This window comes from Orcinus orca, chromosome 17 (assembly GCF_937001465.1).
Source record: "Orcinus orca chromosome 17, mOrcOrc1.1, whole genome shotgun sequence".
In the NCBI taxonomy this organism is placed as follows: domain Eukaryota; kingdom Metazoa; phylum Chordata; class Mammalia; order Artiodactyla; family Delphinidae; genus Orcinus; species Orcinus orca.
Window position 1 is genome coordinate 29,049,731 of NC_064575.1, and position 17,111 is coordinate 29,066,841.

The window sequence follows — 17,111 nt, forward strand, 5'->3', positions numbered from 1 at the left end:
TTTAGCAGTGAATGATATTCCATTGTTTGGATATACCAGTCGTTTATCCATTCACCTACTGAAGAACATGGTGGTTACTTAGAAGTTTTGGCAGTTATATAAATAAAACTGCTATAAATATCCACGTGGAGGTTTTTGTATGGACATAAGTTTTCAACTCCTTTGGGTAAATACCAAGGAGTGCAATTATCGGATCATATGGTAAGCCTATGTTTAGTTTTTAAGAAACCGTCAAACTGTCTTCCGAACTGGCTGAACCATTTTGCATCCCCACCAGCGATGAATAAGAGTTCCTGTTGTTCCACATCCTCCCCAGCATTTGGTGTGGTCAGTGTTCCAGATTTTGACCATTCTAATAGGTGTGTAATGGTATCTCATTGTTGTTTTAGTTTATATTTCCCTGATGACATATGATGTTGAGCTTTTCATATGCATATCCATATATCTTCTTTGGTGAGGTGTCTGTTAGGGTCTTTGGCCCATGGGGTTGTTTTCTTACTGTTGACTTTTAAGAGTTCTTTGTGTTTTTTTGTCAGTAGTTCTTTATCAGATATGTCTTTTGCAAATATTTTCTCCCTGTCTGTGGCTTACGTTTTCACTCTCTTGACATTGTCTTTCATAGCGCAGAATTTTTGAATTTTAATGAAGTGCACCTTATCGGATATTTCTTTCATGGATCATGCCTTTGGTGTTGTATCTAAAATGGCATCCATTGCCATGCCCAAGGTCATCTAAATTTTCTCCTGTGTTATCTTAGAGTTTTATAGTTTTGTGTTTTGCATTTAGGTCTATGATGCATTTTGAGTTAATTTTTATGAAGGGTATAAGGTCTGTGTTTAGATTTATTTGTTTGCATGTGCATGTCCAGTTGTTCCAGCACCATTTATTGAAAAGATATCCTGTGCTTTTAACACCATCCAGTAGTGCCTTCCCCTTCTTCCCCTTCTTCTAGTGTGTAGATAAGTCCTGCATATACTGAGGAAATGACTTTTATTTGGAGTGAAGAACTTTGATTGGGGGATTTCTTGGGAGAGGTCTGTGCCTTCTGTCACTTCAATGGTGTTGAATTTAATGCAGTTTGGAACAGAGAAGGATGGAAGTGAGTTTTGCCAAGACCCTGAGAGTAACACTTCAGACATAACATTGAACACTCTTTGATTCCTTTATGTTGCCAGTACTTAAGTAGAGTATTTCCTTTGAATCTTTTCCTGTTCTTCAAATGTGAATTAAGGACTACCGTATTTCAGATACTCTACTTCTGCTGCAGCGTTTTTCATATCCTATTTTGGTGGTTTATTTGTGCGACTACTGATTTACATTACTGTTCGCTCACAGTAGAATGGAAGCTTACATCAGCTTGTTAATGTTCATATTCTTAACATGGGGTACATGTATGGCATGGAGGGGGCTTTCTCCTTTCTCATCTCAGACCCACAGTGTTCATAGGTAGTTGATTATAGATGTGATCTTGATAAGTTATTACTACTTGGTAGTCATTACTTTTCCCTGCAAGTATGTATTCCCCATTTGAATTAGTAGTTGTAAAAATTATTTAAAAATCAAATGCTTAGCCTAAATTAAACAAGTCTTCCTCCAAGTCAGGTAAATTCAGTTTAAAATTCACTTTCTGTAAAGGGTTATGATTAACTTCTAGTGACATTTTGATTTTAAAGTTTTTCTTTGAAAAGGCAGATACCTCCTCCTTTTTTTGAAATCAACTTTCTAGGAAAAGCATTTTTTAAAAAATTGCCAAAGTTTATGTAATTTCAGATAGGTAAGTTATGAATTCTACCTGGCAGAGAAGTTCATAGGCAAATTGAATCTGAAGACACTTCCCTTTCTCTTGATGCTTGATGCAGTTCAGTATTAAGTTCAAATGGTTGGCAAGGATGTGGAGAAATCAGAACTCTTATACACTGCTGCTGGGTGTGTAAAATGGTACAGACACTGTGGAAAATAGCCTGGCATTTATTCAACAGAGTTACCATATGACCTAGCAATTCCACTCCTAGGTATATGCCAAGAAAATGAAAACATACGTCCACACAAAAACTTGTACGTGAATGTTTTTTTTTTGTTTGTTTTGTTTTTTTTCCATAACTACTCATTTTATTTATCTCACAACACACACATAGGACAGTCTCATAATAATAGTATTAATACTATCATGATGCATAAGATTATTGAAGACACTTGTGTCTGCCAGGCATCCTGAAAAAACCTGGTTAACTTCTAGGGCTGTTCTTTTTTTCAATTTTTTTTTTTTTTTTTTACTCTGCAAAACACTCATAACATAAAATTTATCGTCTTATCCATTTTTAGTGTACATTCAGTGGTATTAATTACATTCATAATGTTGTGCAACCATCATCACCATCCATCTTCATAACTCTTCATTTGTAAAACTGAAACTCTACATGCATTAAACAATAACTCCCCATGCTCGCCCCCAGCCCTTGGTGGCTACCATTCTACTTTCTGTCTCTGTGATTTTGACTATTCTCAGTATCTCATGTAAGTGGAATCATATAGTGTTTGTCTTTTTGTGACTGGCTTACTTCATTTAGCATAATGTCCTTAAGGTTCATGCATGTTGTAACATATTGCAGAATTTCCTTCCTATTTAAGGCTATGTATATACCATGTTTTGCTCTTTCATCCTTCTTTTGATGAACAATTGTGTTGCTTCCACATTTTAGCTATTGTGAATAAAGCTCTTATGAACATAGGTGTGCAAACATCTCTTTGGGACCCTGCTTTTGATTCTTTTAGGTCTATACCTAGAAGTGGAATTGCTGGATGATATGGTAATATGTACAGTATACAGAGGTTCTAATTTCTCTACATCCTCACCAGTACTTGTTTCTGTTTTTTCGATAGTAGCCATTCTAATGGATGTGAGGTGGTATCTCATTTTGGTTTTGATTTGCGTTTCCCTAATGATTGGTGACACTGAACATTTTTTTCATGTGCTTACTGGCCATTCATATATCTTCTTTAGAGAAATGTCTGTTCAAGCCCTTGTTTTTGAATCAGGTTGTTTGTCTTTCTGTTGTTATATTTTTGGTGTCCTCTATATATTCTGGATATTAATTTTTTTTTTTTTTTCCTACTGAAGGCCCAGCCCTTTCCTCTACTGACCATCTTGTTCCCTCCCTCCTTTTTTTTTTTTTTTTTTTTTTTAACATCTTTATTGGGGTATAATTGCTTTACAATGGTGTGTTAGTTTCTGCTTTACAACAAAGTGAATCAGTCATACATAAACATATGTTCCCATATGTCTTCCCTCTTGCGTCTCTCTCCCTCCCACCCTCCCTATCCCACCCCTCCAGGCTGTCACAAAGCACCGAGCCAATATCCCTGTGCCATGCGGCTGCTTCCCACTAGCTATCTCCCTTACTACGTTTGTTAGTGTGTATATGTCCATGACTCTCTCTCGCCCTGTCACAGCTCACCCTTCCCCCTCCCCATAACCTCAAGTCCGTTCTCTAGGAGGTCTGCGTCTTTATTCCTGCCTTACCCCTAGGTTCTTCATGACATTTTTTTTTTCTTAAATTCCATATATATGTGTTAGCATATGGTATTTGTCTTTTTCTTTCTGACTGACTTCACTCTGTATGACAGACTCTAGGTCTATCCACCTCATTACAAATAGCTCAATTTCGTTTCTTTTTATGGCTGAGTAATATTCCATTGTATATATGTGCCACATCTTCTTTATCCATTCATCTGATGATGGGCACTTAGGTTGTTTCCATCTCCGGGCTATTGTAAATAGAGCTGCAGTGAACATTTTGGTACATGACTCTTTTTGAATTTTGGTTTTCTCAGGGTATATGCCCAGTAGTGGGATTGCTGGGTCATATGGTAGTTCTATTTGTACGTGAATGTTTATAGCAGTATTATACACAGTAGCCCAAAAGTGGAAACAACCCAAATGTCTATATCAACTGCTGAGTGGATAAATAAAAAGTGGTATGCCTATACAGTGGAATATTATTTGTCAATAAAATGAATGAAAATACTGGTACATACTACAACATGGATGAACTTTGAAAGTATGCTAAGTGAAAGAAGCCAGTCACAAAAGACCATTTCATTTATATGAATTGTCCAGAATAGGCAAATCTATAGAGACAGAATAGGTTAATAGTTGCCTAGGGCTGGTGGGGAGGAAGTGGGATGGAATAGGAGGGTGACTGCTTAATGATATGGGGTTTCTTTTGGGGGTAATGAATATGTTTTAAAATTACTTACGGTGATGGTTGCACAACTCTGTGAATATATTAAAACTATTGTGCAGTTTAAATGGGTGAATTATATGCTATGTGAATTACTTCAATAAAGCTGTTAAAGTCAAATGGTTCTCAGGCATTAACAGTAGCCCTTTTATATTGTTTCTCCATCCTGCCAGTGAAAATAGTTTGAGTTGCACAAGACGCACAATTCCATTTTTATTGATTTATACTACTTTGTGGCTAAATATATTCACTAGTGATTATCATGTTTCTGTTAGTTTCTAGTGCCAAACTAAAAAGAAAAAAGAACTGGTTTGGAACAGCAATATATACAGAAGTAGTTGTAGATGGAGAAAGTAAGAAAACAGCAAAATCCAGTAGTTCTTCTAATCCAAAATGGGATGAACAGCTAACTGTGTAAGTATCTGGTATATAAAGAATGCAAAATTTTTAAAAGAGAGTGTGCTTCTTGGAATGTTTTTCTTTTGGTGGTATTTTTTGGGTTTTTTTGGTAAGATGACTTCAGAGTAAGGAATGCTATTTTTTAGTGTGACTAGACAATTTTAAGTATGAAAAAAATTTTGGTTTCTTTGATTTTATTTAGAAATGAAGCGTAGTAGTCCTTGTTTTTGCTTTACAAACTAATGTTTTCCATATAGCGATATTTTTTCTTATTGTCTTATAAAAATAAATAGGGTAGAAAATCATTTGGCATTTCTGAAATATAATGTTATAAATTTGTGTATAGTAAAAGTGTTATAACCAATGCAATCAACTGTCTTAAATCTTTAGGTATTAGTTCGAGTAGAAATTGTGTTATTTTGAAGTCTTAATAAGACATTTGATGTATTGCTGGTGCTTTGGTTTGTTAATTACAAAAACTTTTAATCTGGGTATTAAAGTCCTAATGTACTTGAAAGTAAATATTTGTTTTTATTTATAATTCATGTGGTTTACTGTTTCATATAATATTTTTTCCTCAAATAAACTGAATTTATGGCTTTTCAGAATTATTGAAGTAAACCGTACTCTCCTGTATATTTGTTATAATTTTACTCTTACAGAAATGTGACCCCACAGACTACATTGGAATTTCGAGTTTGGAGTCATCACACTTTAAAAGCAGATGCTTTATTAGGAAGAGCAACAATAGATTTGAAACAAGCTCTGTTAATACACAATAGAAAATGTAAGTTTTTTGTTCTAGTCTTTGTTTCTTTAAAAGTTTATTTTAGACACTTTGAAAATATTCTGAAGTCCAAAAGCAAAAAAAAAAAAAAAGTTTTGTATTTATAAAGGAGGACTTCATTTATTGCCTATGATTGCTTTTAAGTTTATAGCATTATATGAAATAGGAAATATTTACCCTGGCATTTCTCTGTCCAACAAATTTATACAAAATAATCCCAGCCATCCATGAGTATACCCAGTTATCAGTGACCATCAGTGATTTATTATATACATAAAGACTTGAAAAAAATGATCATTATCTGAACCTACTCTACTTTGTTTCTTGGCTAATAACAATTTTGTTTGTACAAAATAAATTCTAACTGTTAAAGTTTCTTTTTTTATTATCTAACTAGTTCATTTTAGAAAATATGGAGAATATAGAAAATCACAGAGGAATATAAAAATTATCTGTAATTTTTACTATCCAAGGATAACCCTTCCCAATAATTTGGTCTCTCATTCATAGATGTAAATTTTTTTTCTTCTTTGTATCTACTGGTTTATTCTCTTCTTTTTTTCATTTAAAAATATAATATGAGCGTTATGTTTCCATCATATTAAATTTTTCTAGTGTGAGGATTCTTAAAGTAGTTTAAGCTTCAATTATTTGTAAACTCCCTATCATGGTATGCAAAAACTTGGGGATATATACATGTATTTCTGATTCTGAGGAGAGTTCATTGCTTTTATCAAATTCTCAAAATACTGTGTGATCCAAAGAATATTAAAAACTGGACTCATAGTTTATGATTTAACTAATTTATTATTTGATATTTAGGTTTCTAATAGTTCACTCAAACTAATACCGCTCTAAATCTTTATGTTCATCTTATTTCCTTGGAAGTTTTCTTACTCCTAACAGATGTGCTAGGTTAAGGGTTAAAATGCTAATTTTTAAGATAAGTTAATTTTTTGAAAGTTTTTAACAAAAAAACATTCATGTGTAACTGAAAAATCTGTTTTTGGACATAAAGAGTTATATGAGTCAAGAAAATGTAAAAGCCATACTAGTTTTTATGTACAGTGATTTTTAAAAAAAAATCTTCTTTTAAGCACTGAAAAGTTTAATTCCCTGCTATGTCATGGCTTTTGGTCATTCAATTCATCTTGGTTACAGAAATAAGTAGTAGGTCTTGTAAGCATACAGTACCTTGCTTGGTCTGATGGTGGCTGGATTTGTACTTTTTTCCGGGCTCTATGACATTATTGGTATAAATATGTCATATTTCAGTTAACCTATGTTATTTCAGAATTGATTATTTGGTTTCAACTATTTATATGCTATTTCTGCTCTGGATTAAGCTTTTGCATGGGACCTCTTTTCTAGTACAAAAGTTATTTCTCATAATCTCACAACCCAGAGGTAATGAGTGCTAATATTTTGATGAATTTTTGTCTACACGTGTATGTGTATAATAATCGAGATCATACTCAGTTTCATGTTCTTCTTAGCTCTCAGTGTTATATCATGTGCATTTCTCTGTGTAATTCAGTGGTATTCTTTGAAAGCTAATTTAGTAGTTTCATAATGTTTTATCACAAACTGTAATTTTTAAACCATGCTCATACTGTTGCCATTTAGATTGTTTCCAAATCTGTTATATTAGACTGTACTGAACCTTCATAACAAAGATTATAATATTTATCTGCCAAAGTAATTTTGTAGGAAGGTTGTAATGTCTATATACTTGGAATTGAAACTCTTATAAATTGTATAAACTTAAAGCTATCTCTCATGATTTAATTGAGCAGAATATGCTCAGAGGAAAAACAAAATTTTATAAACATTCGTACATGTCTGAAGTCAGTGGCTTCAGAAATCGTAGTAGCAGCATCTTATACACCTTAGGCAGTCAGTAATTTTTTTTTCTTTTGAAAATTGAAAAGTGTATTAGTTTTCCAGGGCTGCCATACCAAAATACCACAGACTGGGTCGCCTAAACCAGGGGTCCCCAACCCCTGGGCCACGGACCAGTAGCGGTCCGTGGCCTCTTAGGAACCGGGCCTCACAGCAGGAGGTGAGTGGTGGATGAGCGAACGAAGCTTCATCTGCTGCTCCCCATGGCTCGCATTATTGCCTGGACCATACCCCCACCCCCACCCCCACCCCCCCAGTCTGTGGAAAAATTGTCTTCCATGAAACTGGTCCCTGGTGCCAAAAAGGTTGGGGACCGCTGGCCTAAACAACAGAAATGTACTTTCTCACAGTTCTGGAAGCTAGAAGTCTGAGATCAAGGTGTTGACAGGGTTGGTTTTTTCAGAAGACTCTCTTCTTTGCTTGTAGATAGCCATCTTTGCCTTATATCGTCACATTGTCTTCCCTGTGCGTGTGTGTATCCATATCCAAATTACCTGTTCTTAAAAGGACACCAGTCATATTGGATTAGGGCCACCGTGATGACCTCATTTTAACTTAATTATCTCTTTAAAGATCGTGTTTCCAAATAAAGTCACCTTCTGAGGTACCAGAGGTTAGGACTTAAACATATGATAAACATATGAATGGGATGGGGTTGGGGGGGGGACACAATTCAGCCTATAACAAAAGGGAAGTAAATTAATTTCAAAAATTTAAAGCTGTGGTAGAATCATAGTGCTTTAAAGGCAGACTTAAATGCCTGTGGGCATTAATCCCAGTCACTTATTTCACTGATTAAATAAATTAATCTAAGTGAATTGCTCAAGCAAGAAGTAATTGCAGTTTTGACTAGAGCACAGGTTTTCTTATTCTTAGTTGCTTAATTTTGAATAGAAGTAATGGGAAGTTAACATGGTTCTAGACAACCTGTAGAATTTATAAACGTACTCATAATTGATAATCCTTGGTTGTCTTTGATTCAGCCTCTTGGTTTAGCACTTGAACATGTCTCTCTTCAAATTTATGAGGCTAATTTCTTCCTATACTCAGGGCCTTGACATTTTTTCTCATAAGTTCATGTTTTGATGTATCCCTTCTCCTGATATATTTGGGGTAAGGGCAGAGGATTAATTCATTTGAATAGGTTGTTTTTTTCTGAATATATTTACTTTCAACCTTCATGGTATAGTATGAATTGTTACAGTCATCCGTAGCCTTAAATAAAATTCTCAGCTAATCCAATATAAAACCATCTGTATTTTCCCAGTAAAAATCCGACTGCAACTTACTAGGGAAGTTCTTTCACTTCTTCACATTTAAATCCTAGCGAGCCTTCAAGTCCTTAACCTGAATTTGTTTTGTGTAATAAGCCTAGTTGGATGGCGTCCAAACCCATGCAATCCTCTGATACTTTGTCTCAGAATTTCTGTGGATTTAAGCCATCATTTGCACCTCAGCCTTTAGTTAGTTATGTGTTGGGATCACTTGAACACTGTTCTAAATTATGGAAATTATTTCATTGGCTTTGCAGAAATATGTGGTATTTTTAGCTCTTTTTTTTTATGTCAGTAGCATTAGATACTGATATATGAGGTATATTTCTTTCTCTCAAACCTACTATTTCTTAAATTGCAAAGGAAAAATCCTTCTGTTGTCAAAGAAAAAGCCAAACACTAGTGGTAAGGACATATTTTAATCAGTAATATACTTTTGCAATAAGGAAGAGGGTCCAGCTTGATCTGAACTCAGCTTCAGTTTATACAGAGGTAATTGGGCCTTTCAAAGGAAGAATGAAGGAGTAGAAAGAGGGGTGAATGGAAGCTAAGTGGAGTTAAGGAAGTGAAAAATTACAAGAGTTATCAGTGTGAATGCAGTTAGGCCAGCTTTCTCTATTATTGAGAATTTTATTCTCCCACAGAGACTAAGACTGACTAAGATCCATCCTTCCTGATGATTACATTTCAGACAAATAGCTTTCAGGTCCCTGAGTAGGAGACACATATACATCTTAAAGGGACAGAGGAAGGAGCCACCATTATAAGCTGTTTTAATAAATGCTTTTAGAAAGGGTGGCCTGTCACAGGTGTTGCCTTGATCAAACAGTAAATTCTTTCAAGGCTGGCTAGGGTCTCCTTGAGTTGTTAGAAGTCTTTTAACTTTGGGGAGAGTAGGGTGGATAAAATCTTTTGTGCTGAGAGTTTGCAGTATTTATGGGCCAAGGTTGAGGCCTAGTGGAGAAGGTGCCTCAGAGGAGCCTGAATTGAATTTGGGCCAGGAGAAAATCTTTGTCATCATATTCATGGGTGAACAGTGTAAGAATAGTGTAGCTAATTCCAAGGTTGAAGTGAATACAGAACTTCATTTTATATTTCAATTTTGAAACTGACAGAGCCACTTTAAACATTCCAGAGAGGAGTCAGATGGCTGCCTTTCAAACACTGGAATTGCACTGTTTTTTTTTTATTTTTTTATTTTTTATGGTGTTAGTAGCTTTTGTCAACAAAAGTATTTTGAAATCCATTAAAATCACTTCAAATTGAATTATGTCCAAAATGATTTTACAGTGAAAATTATCTCTTTACATTAAATGGTAGGGAAACAGAGCAGAGAAATGTGTCATTTATGATAGAAGACAGAGCATAGTCAAATTTAAGTTTATTAAAGCAGTTTCTTTTAGCCTTATTTACTTAGTCAATACTAGTTATTTGTTTAGTTTACTAAGTCTTAAGTTCTCTTTTTAAAATTCACTTAGCATCAGCACAAACTAAGATATTTTAAGCCAAGGTTTTGAACAAACAGTTTTTTCATTACTGGTGATAAATGCATTTCTGTTCTTTAGAAAGATTTTTAGGATTGAAATTACTAGGTGAAAGGGAATGAACAGTTTTAAGCCTCTAGCTATGCATGGCTGTCTAGTTGCTTTCCTGAAAAGTTACAATAATTTGTACACAAAATGTAGCATCTGAGAGTGCCCATTTGGAAATATACGCCCCACTAATAGATTAAAAAAATGTATATTTTTCTTACCAGAGTATTTCTTCAACTATTAATAAAGTCAGATGTTTATTGATCATTCGTATTTCATCATTTGTGATTGTCATGTTCTTTGTACATTTTTTATTGATTTCGTTTTTTCCTCACTGATTTATAAAAGCTCTTAGTTTTTTCTCCCAATCATTTGCCTCTATATTTGTCCCCAGTTTTGATTTATAGAAGTTTAATATTATTTCAGTCATTAAAGTTTATTCATTTTCCATTGTTATTATTCTCAAAGAATCCTTTCCAGTCCTTATATTTAATAGTTATCTATTTTCTTCCACATTTTTTACTTTATTTTTACTTTAATTTCTTTTATAAATTCTGAAATTTATTTTGTTACATGATAGAAGATGGGAACCTAACACATTGACTCATAGTATGATATAATAGAAAGACTTAGGATTCAGAAGACCTGGTTATTCCTGGGATTGTTACTACAAGCTTTTGTAGCCTAATGTACTCGTTCTTTTCTCAAATTCTGTTATAATACATTCCTATATTATATAATGTATATAATACATTCTGTTATAATACATTCCTATCTTCTGCTATTTCGTACATTTGTGTAGTCCCCTCCCACGTTGAAACAGAGATGGTCTGTATGACCAATAGAATATGCAGAAGTAATGGTATATGACCTCCAAGACTTGGTCAGTGAAGACATTTCAGCTTTTGCCCTGGTCTCTTAGATTACTCACTCCGGGAAGAAAGTCACTGCTGTGAAGACTCTCCACAGGTCTGTAGAGGGGCCCAAGTGGAGAGGAACTGAGGCTTCTTCTCAGCAGTCAATCCCAAATTGTCAGCTCTGTGTACGAGCTACCCTTTAGGCAGATTTTCCCACCCCTCCCAAATTCCTGGCCCACAGAAACTGTGAGCAGTATTAAGTGACTCTTGTTATTTTAAGTGACTGAATTTTAGGATAATTTGTTACTTAGCAGTAGATAATACTGTGTGCAAGAAAAAAATAGCTTCAGAATGTGACTCTGAGTTAAATCTAATTCTGTAAAATGTCTTGAAAACCAAGATTTTTGAAGATCTGTTGTTTTCTGTGGGGACAGAGAGAGTGTGTGTTTTTGACAAGTCCGTGATGAAAGAATAAATTGTCTAGTCATATATGTAGCTTCCTAGAAACTCAGGTTCAGACTGTTCTTTTCCCCAATTAAAACTAAGGAAGAATGTCCAGGAGGTAGGAAATAATCAGCTACTGCCTGCCTTGTAAGTTTCCTGAGGATGGCTCTATCTTAATAGTTTATTTTAAATTTTATTAAGCACCTACCTTCTGTCAGATACTGAGGATACATCACTGAATTAGCTGAATAAGATCTCTGCTCTATTGGAGACTTCAGTTTAGTTGGGGAGATGGACCCCGCTGCGCCCCCCCCCCCCAATTCTGGTGGTAAGTCCATTGAAGGAAATAAGTGGAGTAATGGTAGGGAGGAGGTCTGCTTTAGGCTGGTCAGGGTTTATCCTGCTTTCCCAGAGTGCACTATCCGCCACACACTAGGCAATCACATATTGAATGGATGAATATGTCTGAGTTGGCTTGTTTATACTGTAATAGAATAATACCCTCATATTCCAGCCCCTCCCAACACACGTAGAGAGAATTATTTATGTGATAAGTCCTCCCAATTTTATGACTCAGAAATGTTATATCCCAATCTTCCATGTTATAATTGTGAAAGGCTAGATGTTATGAACAACCTCCCACTGCAGAACAGTTAGGTCCTGGATAGGACGAGTTTCTGTGGCATTGATGAGTTTTGCAAAGAGGCAGGGGTGGTCTCCAAGGGCCCCGTTCTTCCGGAAAAAAAAAAAAAAAAAAAAAAAGACAAAACCTTATGAACTAGAGTTAGTTTAGTGGATGATGCTGATAGCACTTTTGGCTGACAGCCAGCTAGGGGAGCTGAGCTTAGACTCCTGTAGTCTTGACTCTTGGGGTGCCCTCACACCACTGAAAGAATAAGAAACTGACCCCGCCTGTACTAAAGCCCAAAGATTACCCTTAGATTAATATCAGAAAATGAACTCAGCATCAAAGATCACAAATTGTAAGAAGCCACCCATAAGCAGAGGTTGGCAAACATTTTCTGTAAAGGACCAGATGGTAAATATTTAGGCTTTGCAGGTCATATAATCTCTGTTGCACCTATTCGGCTCTTCCATTGTAGTTGGAAAGCAGCCATAGAAAATATGTACATGAATGAGCATGTCTGTGTTCAACTAAAACCTTATTTACAAAAACAGGTAATGGGCCAGATTTGGCCTATGGTCTATAGTTTGCTGGCCCCTGGATTCATTGATATCCAAAGAAGGATGATAAAGAGGAGGTCATGCTTTCATCAAAGTGAAATTCATGACACCAAAGACAAAAAAAAGCAGCTATGGAGAAAAACAGGTCATTTGCAAAGATTTGTAAATCAGGCTTACATAATTAGCAGTAATAGGATAAGATGGTGGAAAAATATCTTCAAAGAGTTGAGAGATCATTATCAATACAAAGTCGGCATGTCCAACAAATCTTGCAGGATGAGACTCCAAACATTTACAGATTTTAAAGAAATGAGAGAATTTACTACCAAGAGACCTACTTTAAAGTGATTTTGTAAGGCTATTCTTTTTTTTTTTAATTTTTATTGGAGTATGGTTGATCTACAATGTAGTGTTAGTTTCAGGTGTACAGCAAAGTGAATACATATATCCACTCTTTTTTAGATTCTTTTCCCATATAGGCCATTCTTTAAGAATCTACTCAAAGCCTATTGAGTAAAAGGCTATTCTTTAAGAATCTACTCAAATAGCTAAATATTTTAGGAACGAGAGCTGAACCTCCAAATTCCAGATACTTTAAATAGAGAAAGGTGACAAAAATGAAATAGAATGGTAGTCAATATAGTTTTCTTCAGACATAGATTATTAGAATCTAGATAAAACTGAAATTCATGGTTTTGTAGGGTTGGGGTTTTTTTTTTTTTGGTACTTTAATATTAATATGTCCTCTAGTTTCTCTGTTTTTATTAATGTTGATTTTGCGATGTGGAGTGGAAATGAGGTTTATGGTGGTGAAAATGGTTGGGGTAGGTCTTCTACAAGGTTTTCTTTATTACATGGTTTTTAAATTTTTTGCAAAGAATTCCTGTCTAATGGTTAGTTGTTACAGATTTTTTTTTTTTGTCTTATATTTTCTGTACTTGGGTAATTAGTCAATATGTTTGTGCTAGACATTTGGTAAATGGAAAAAGAAACCCAACAAATTTGTTAAATATAGGAGGGACCAAAGTCAAGGACATAATCTAAGAAGAAATATGTTTCATGATTTCAGAAGTGAAGATCAGATTGAAGTAACTGGCCTCATTTTGGATAATAATGGGATCACTAATACTTTTGATATGTATTCTGTGGGATAGGAGAAGTTGAAGCAAAATGACTTTGAGTTTAAGTAAGAATTAGATATCCTAATAATAGGAAGAAATATTTGGCCTTATATGAAAAAGAAATAATAAACTATTACCATTTATTGAGCACTTACTGTGTGTCAGATGTGGTGCTAAGAACTTTCTCTGTGGCTTTGCATTTGGACCTTATGACAGTTCCTTTAGTTTGATGCTTCTATTATCTCCATTTTGTAATGAGGAAACTGAGGCTTTAGGTAGCTTGACTACTTTGACTACTTACTCAAATACAGCTAGAAGTTCCTGAGCTGGGATTAAGAACCAAACCCCCTGACTCTCCTGCAGAAATTTTGCCTTAACCACAAGTCTTATGTGGTACCTTGGGACAAAGAACAAGTTTAGGCAATTGCTGAGCTTATTATCTAGATATATTTGTATATTCTCAGAGGTTTATGCTGTGCAAAGGGGCAATTAAAGGTGATATTGAAAGTATGTGGTAGAGGGAAAGGAGTCATTCAACTAGGTGAGAAAGGAAGTGATTCTGGTGTAGTATAGAAGGGCCCATAGATAAAAACACATATAATTCTTTCCACATGTAGCCGTCAAGCACTGAATTAGAGTAATTCTTGATATGTAGTTTTGATTTCTAAAACATATTTTTGTATATAACAAAAGTGTTTAAATTAGGGGTTTTTTTTCCCCCTAGTGGAAAGAGTGAAAGAACAATTAAAACTTTCCTTGGAAACCAAGAATGGTGTTGTGCAAACTGGTGAATTAACAGTTGTGCTTGATGGACTGGTGATTGAGCAAGAAAATAGAACAAACTGCAGGTCATCCCCAACCAGTAAGCTAATAACTTCATGTGTTTTCAAAATTTGAAGGAAAAAAAAAACAGCAAGAAGTATATAAAAACCTAGTGTCTTTCTTTTTTGTCATTCAGTGGAAATACAGCAAAATGGTGATGCCTTACATGAAAATGGAGACCCTTCGGCAAGGACAACCACCAGGTAGAATGTTTTATTTTAGTATTTGTGACAAAGTAATTAACATTTCCCACATATGAAGTTTTTAACCTTAGTTTAGAGTTTGCCATAGAATTTAAAAGCTTGTATCTAAGCATATCATTTGGTTGAATTCTTATCAAAGTAGTTTTTAGAAAAATAACAGCTTTAATGAGATAATACACATATCATAAGAATAACGTGTATATTTCAGTGGTTTTTAGGTTAACAGAGTTGGGTAACCATCACTGCTGTCTAATTTCAGAACATTCTTACCATCTTCAAAAAGAAACTCTGTACACATGAACATTCTCTCTCCATCCCTCTTTCCTCCCAGCTCCTGCAGCCACTAATCTTCTGTCTCAGTGGATTTGCCTGTTCTGGCCATTTCTTGTAAATGGTATCATATAATATATGATATTTTGTTACTGGCTTCTTTTACTTAGCATAAGGTTCATCCATGTTGTAGCAAGTGTCAGAACTTCATTCTTTTTTATTGGAAATGTATTTTAAAAATCTGTATTTAGGCATATTTTATCAGTAATTAGAGTCAGATAATGTGGGGAAATGGTCATCTTATTGCTGTCTGAATTGGCAGCTTCCTGTAATCACTAGAAGATAGATGGTGCACAGATTGCGGTCTCCCCTCAGAGATCATTCTGCCATCTCTGTGATTCCCATATGTTCACATTTGATGACAGTTAATAGAGACTTCCTGTTTGAAATAATTTGTATTAGAATAAAAGCATGTAATAGCTCAAATATAGTGGAATGAACACCTGAAAATATGAAAATATATTGCTGTAAAATTGACTTGTTGCATTTGAAAAAGCATGCCAGTATATGACAAAGTGTGACTTTCATTAATCTGCAGTTACTAATATTACTCCTAAATTGCCATTAAATGATTTTCATAGAGCACTTGAACAGATCAGTATGTCTTCTGAATATATATTTGGCTTAAATTTATTTAGTATCCACATTATAATTTACACTGAGAAAATTCAGGACTGAAAGGGTACAACAGGTAGATTAAAATGCATTAGCGTGTGTGCATCTATATGTACATATATATATCTGTTCTTAATAATTTTTGAAATACAATTTTAGATGGATAAAGGAGCTTGAATCACTACCAAGCTAAAACCTAATATTGTTTATTGTATAGTAACACATTTTGAATCAAAGATTAGTTCTACAAGCACCAGGAGAACTTGAGTTGGGTTCTTTTACTTGGACTGCCAGATCACTGATCCTTGCTGGGTGTCTTGGGAGGGGTGTACAAATCAAAATCACTTGGGAAATTTTTCAAAACTTCACCTGCCAGAAGTTCCTCAACACATCTCATTCCAAATATATAGGTGACAAGGGAAAGTATCGTTTATCGTACAGATACTTACTGAGTGCCTGTTTGGTGCCAGACACTAGTCTAGGCACTAAGGATACAGTCCTGTTCCTGTGAAATTTTCATTCTGGTGGGATAGAGGTAGTCAGTAAACAAGTGAAGAAATAAATTAGCTAATTGGAGATAGCAGTAAGAACTATGAAGTCATTGAAACACAGGACAGGGTGACAGGAATGTAAAGGAGCCTGTTTTAAAGAGAAATGTCAGGGGATCATCTCTGAGGAAGTGCCATTCGAACTAAAATTAAAAGGCAAAAAATGTACCATCCATGGAGAGATTTCAGGGAAGAGCATTCCAGACAGAGGAAATAACAAGTAAAAAGACCCTATTTCTAGTTAATTTATGCTCTGCAGACTCTTATAACTCTAGAATATATTTAACCTTTCTTTGATAATCTTCTAAGTCATTATAATTTTACTCCCTGTGTCTAATAATTTATAATAAACATTTGAAGACTTTTCAGCATGATTTTCATATAAAATTAATTTACTAGTATGTCTCCTGCAAGGTGGGCAAGGAAGAACTTGGAGAGAAATAGATCAGAGAGATAGATGGGGTGGGACAACTGAGATGTGATCTGATTTATATTTTTTAAAAAATTAAGGCTGCTCTCTGGAGAAGAGATACAGGGTGACTTGTGTATATGGAAAAGCTCTCTTGGTCACTTACATGGTAGGGCCTAACTCCCTGCCAAAGTGTTTGATTTTGTAGTTGTAGATATATTTATTTATTTATTGCAGTATGAATGCACTGTAAATTCTTCTAACTCTGGGATATAATATTTTGCTTTTTCTGATCATGTACTCATTATTTTAGTGTTAGTACATAATAACTTGTGATCAATTTTTTAAGAATTTTTTGGTCTTTCAGTATTCAATAAAGTTCCAATAAACAGTTTGGAACTGATTTTTATAAGTTTCATGACCTTTTTGAAAATACTTTCAG

At 34.7% G+C, this 17,111-nt stretch overlaps 1 protein-coding gene across 2 annotated transcripts in view; it reads left to right on the forward strand.

Annotated features, from left to right (window-relative positions):
- WWP1 (WW domain containing E3 ubiquitin protein ligase 1) overlaps positions 1-17,111 on the forward strand; it is a 117,295-nt gene that overhangs the window by 38,753 nt on the left and 61,431 nt on the right. For both annotated transcript variants that reach the window (XM_049700392.1, XM_033439805.2), the window contains 4 exons: positions 4,517-4,655; positions 5,303-5,427; positions 14,467-14,604; positions 14,701-14,767. In XM_049700392.1, coding sequence (XP_049556349.1) covers positions 4,517-4,655; positions 5,303-5,427; positions 14,467-14,604; positions 14,701-14,767 — 469 coding nt within the window. The remainder of the gene's footprint in view (positions 1-4,516; positions 4,656-5,302; positions 5,428-14,466; positions 14,605-14,700; positions 14,768-17,111) is intronic.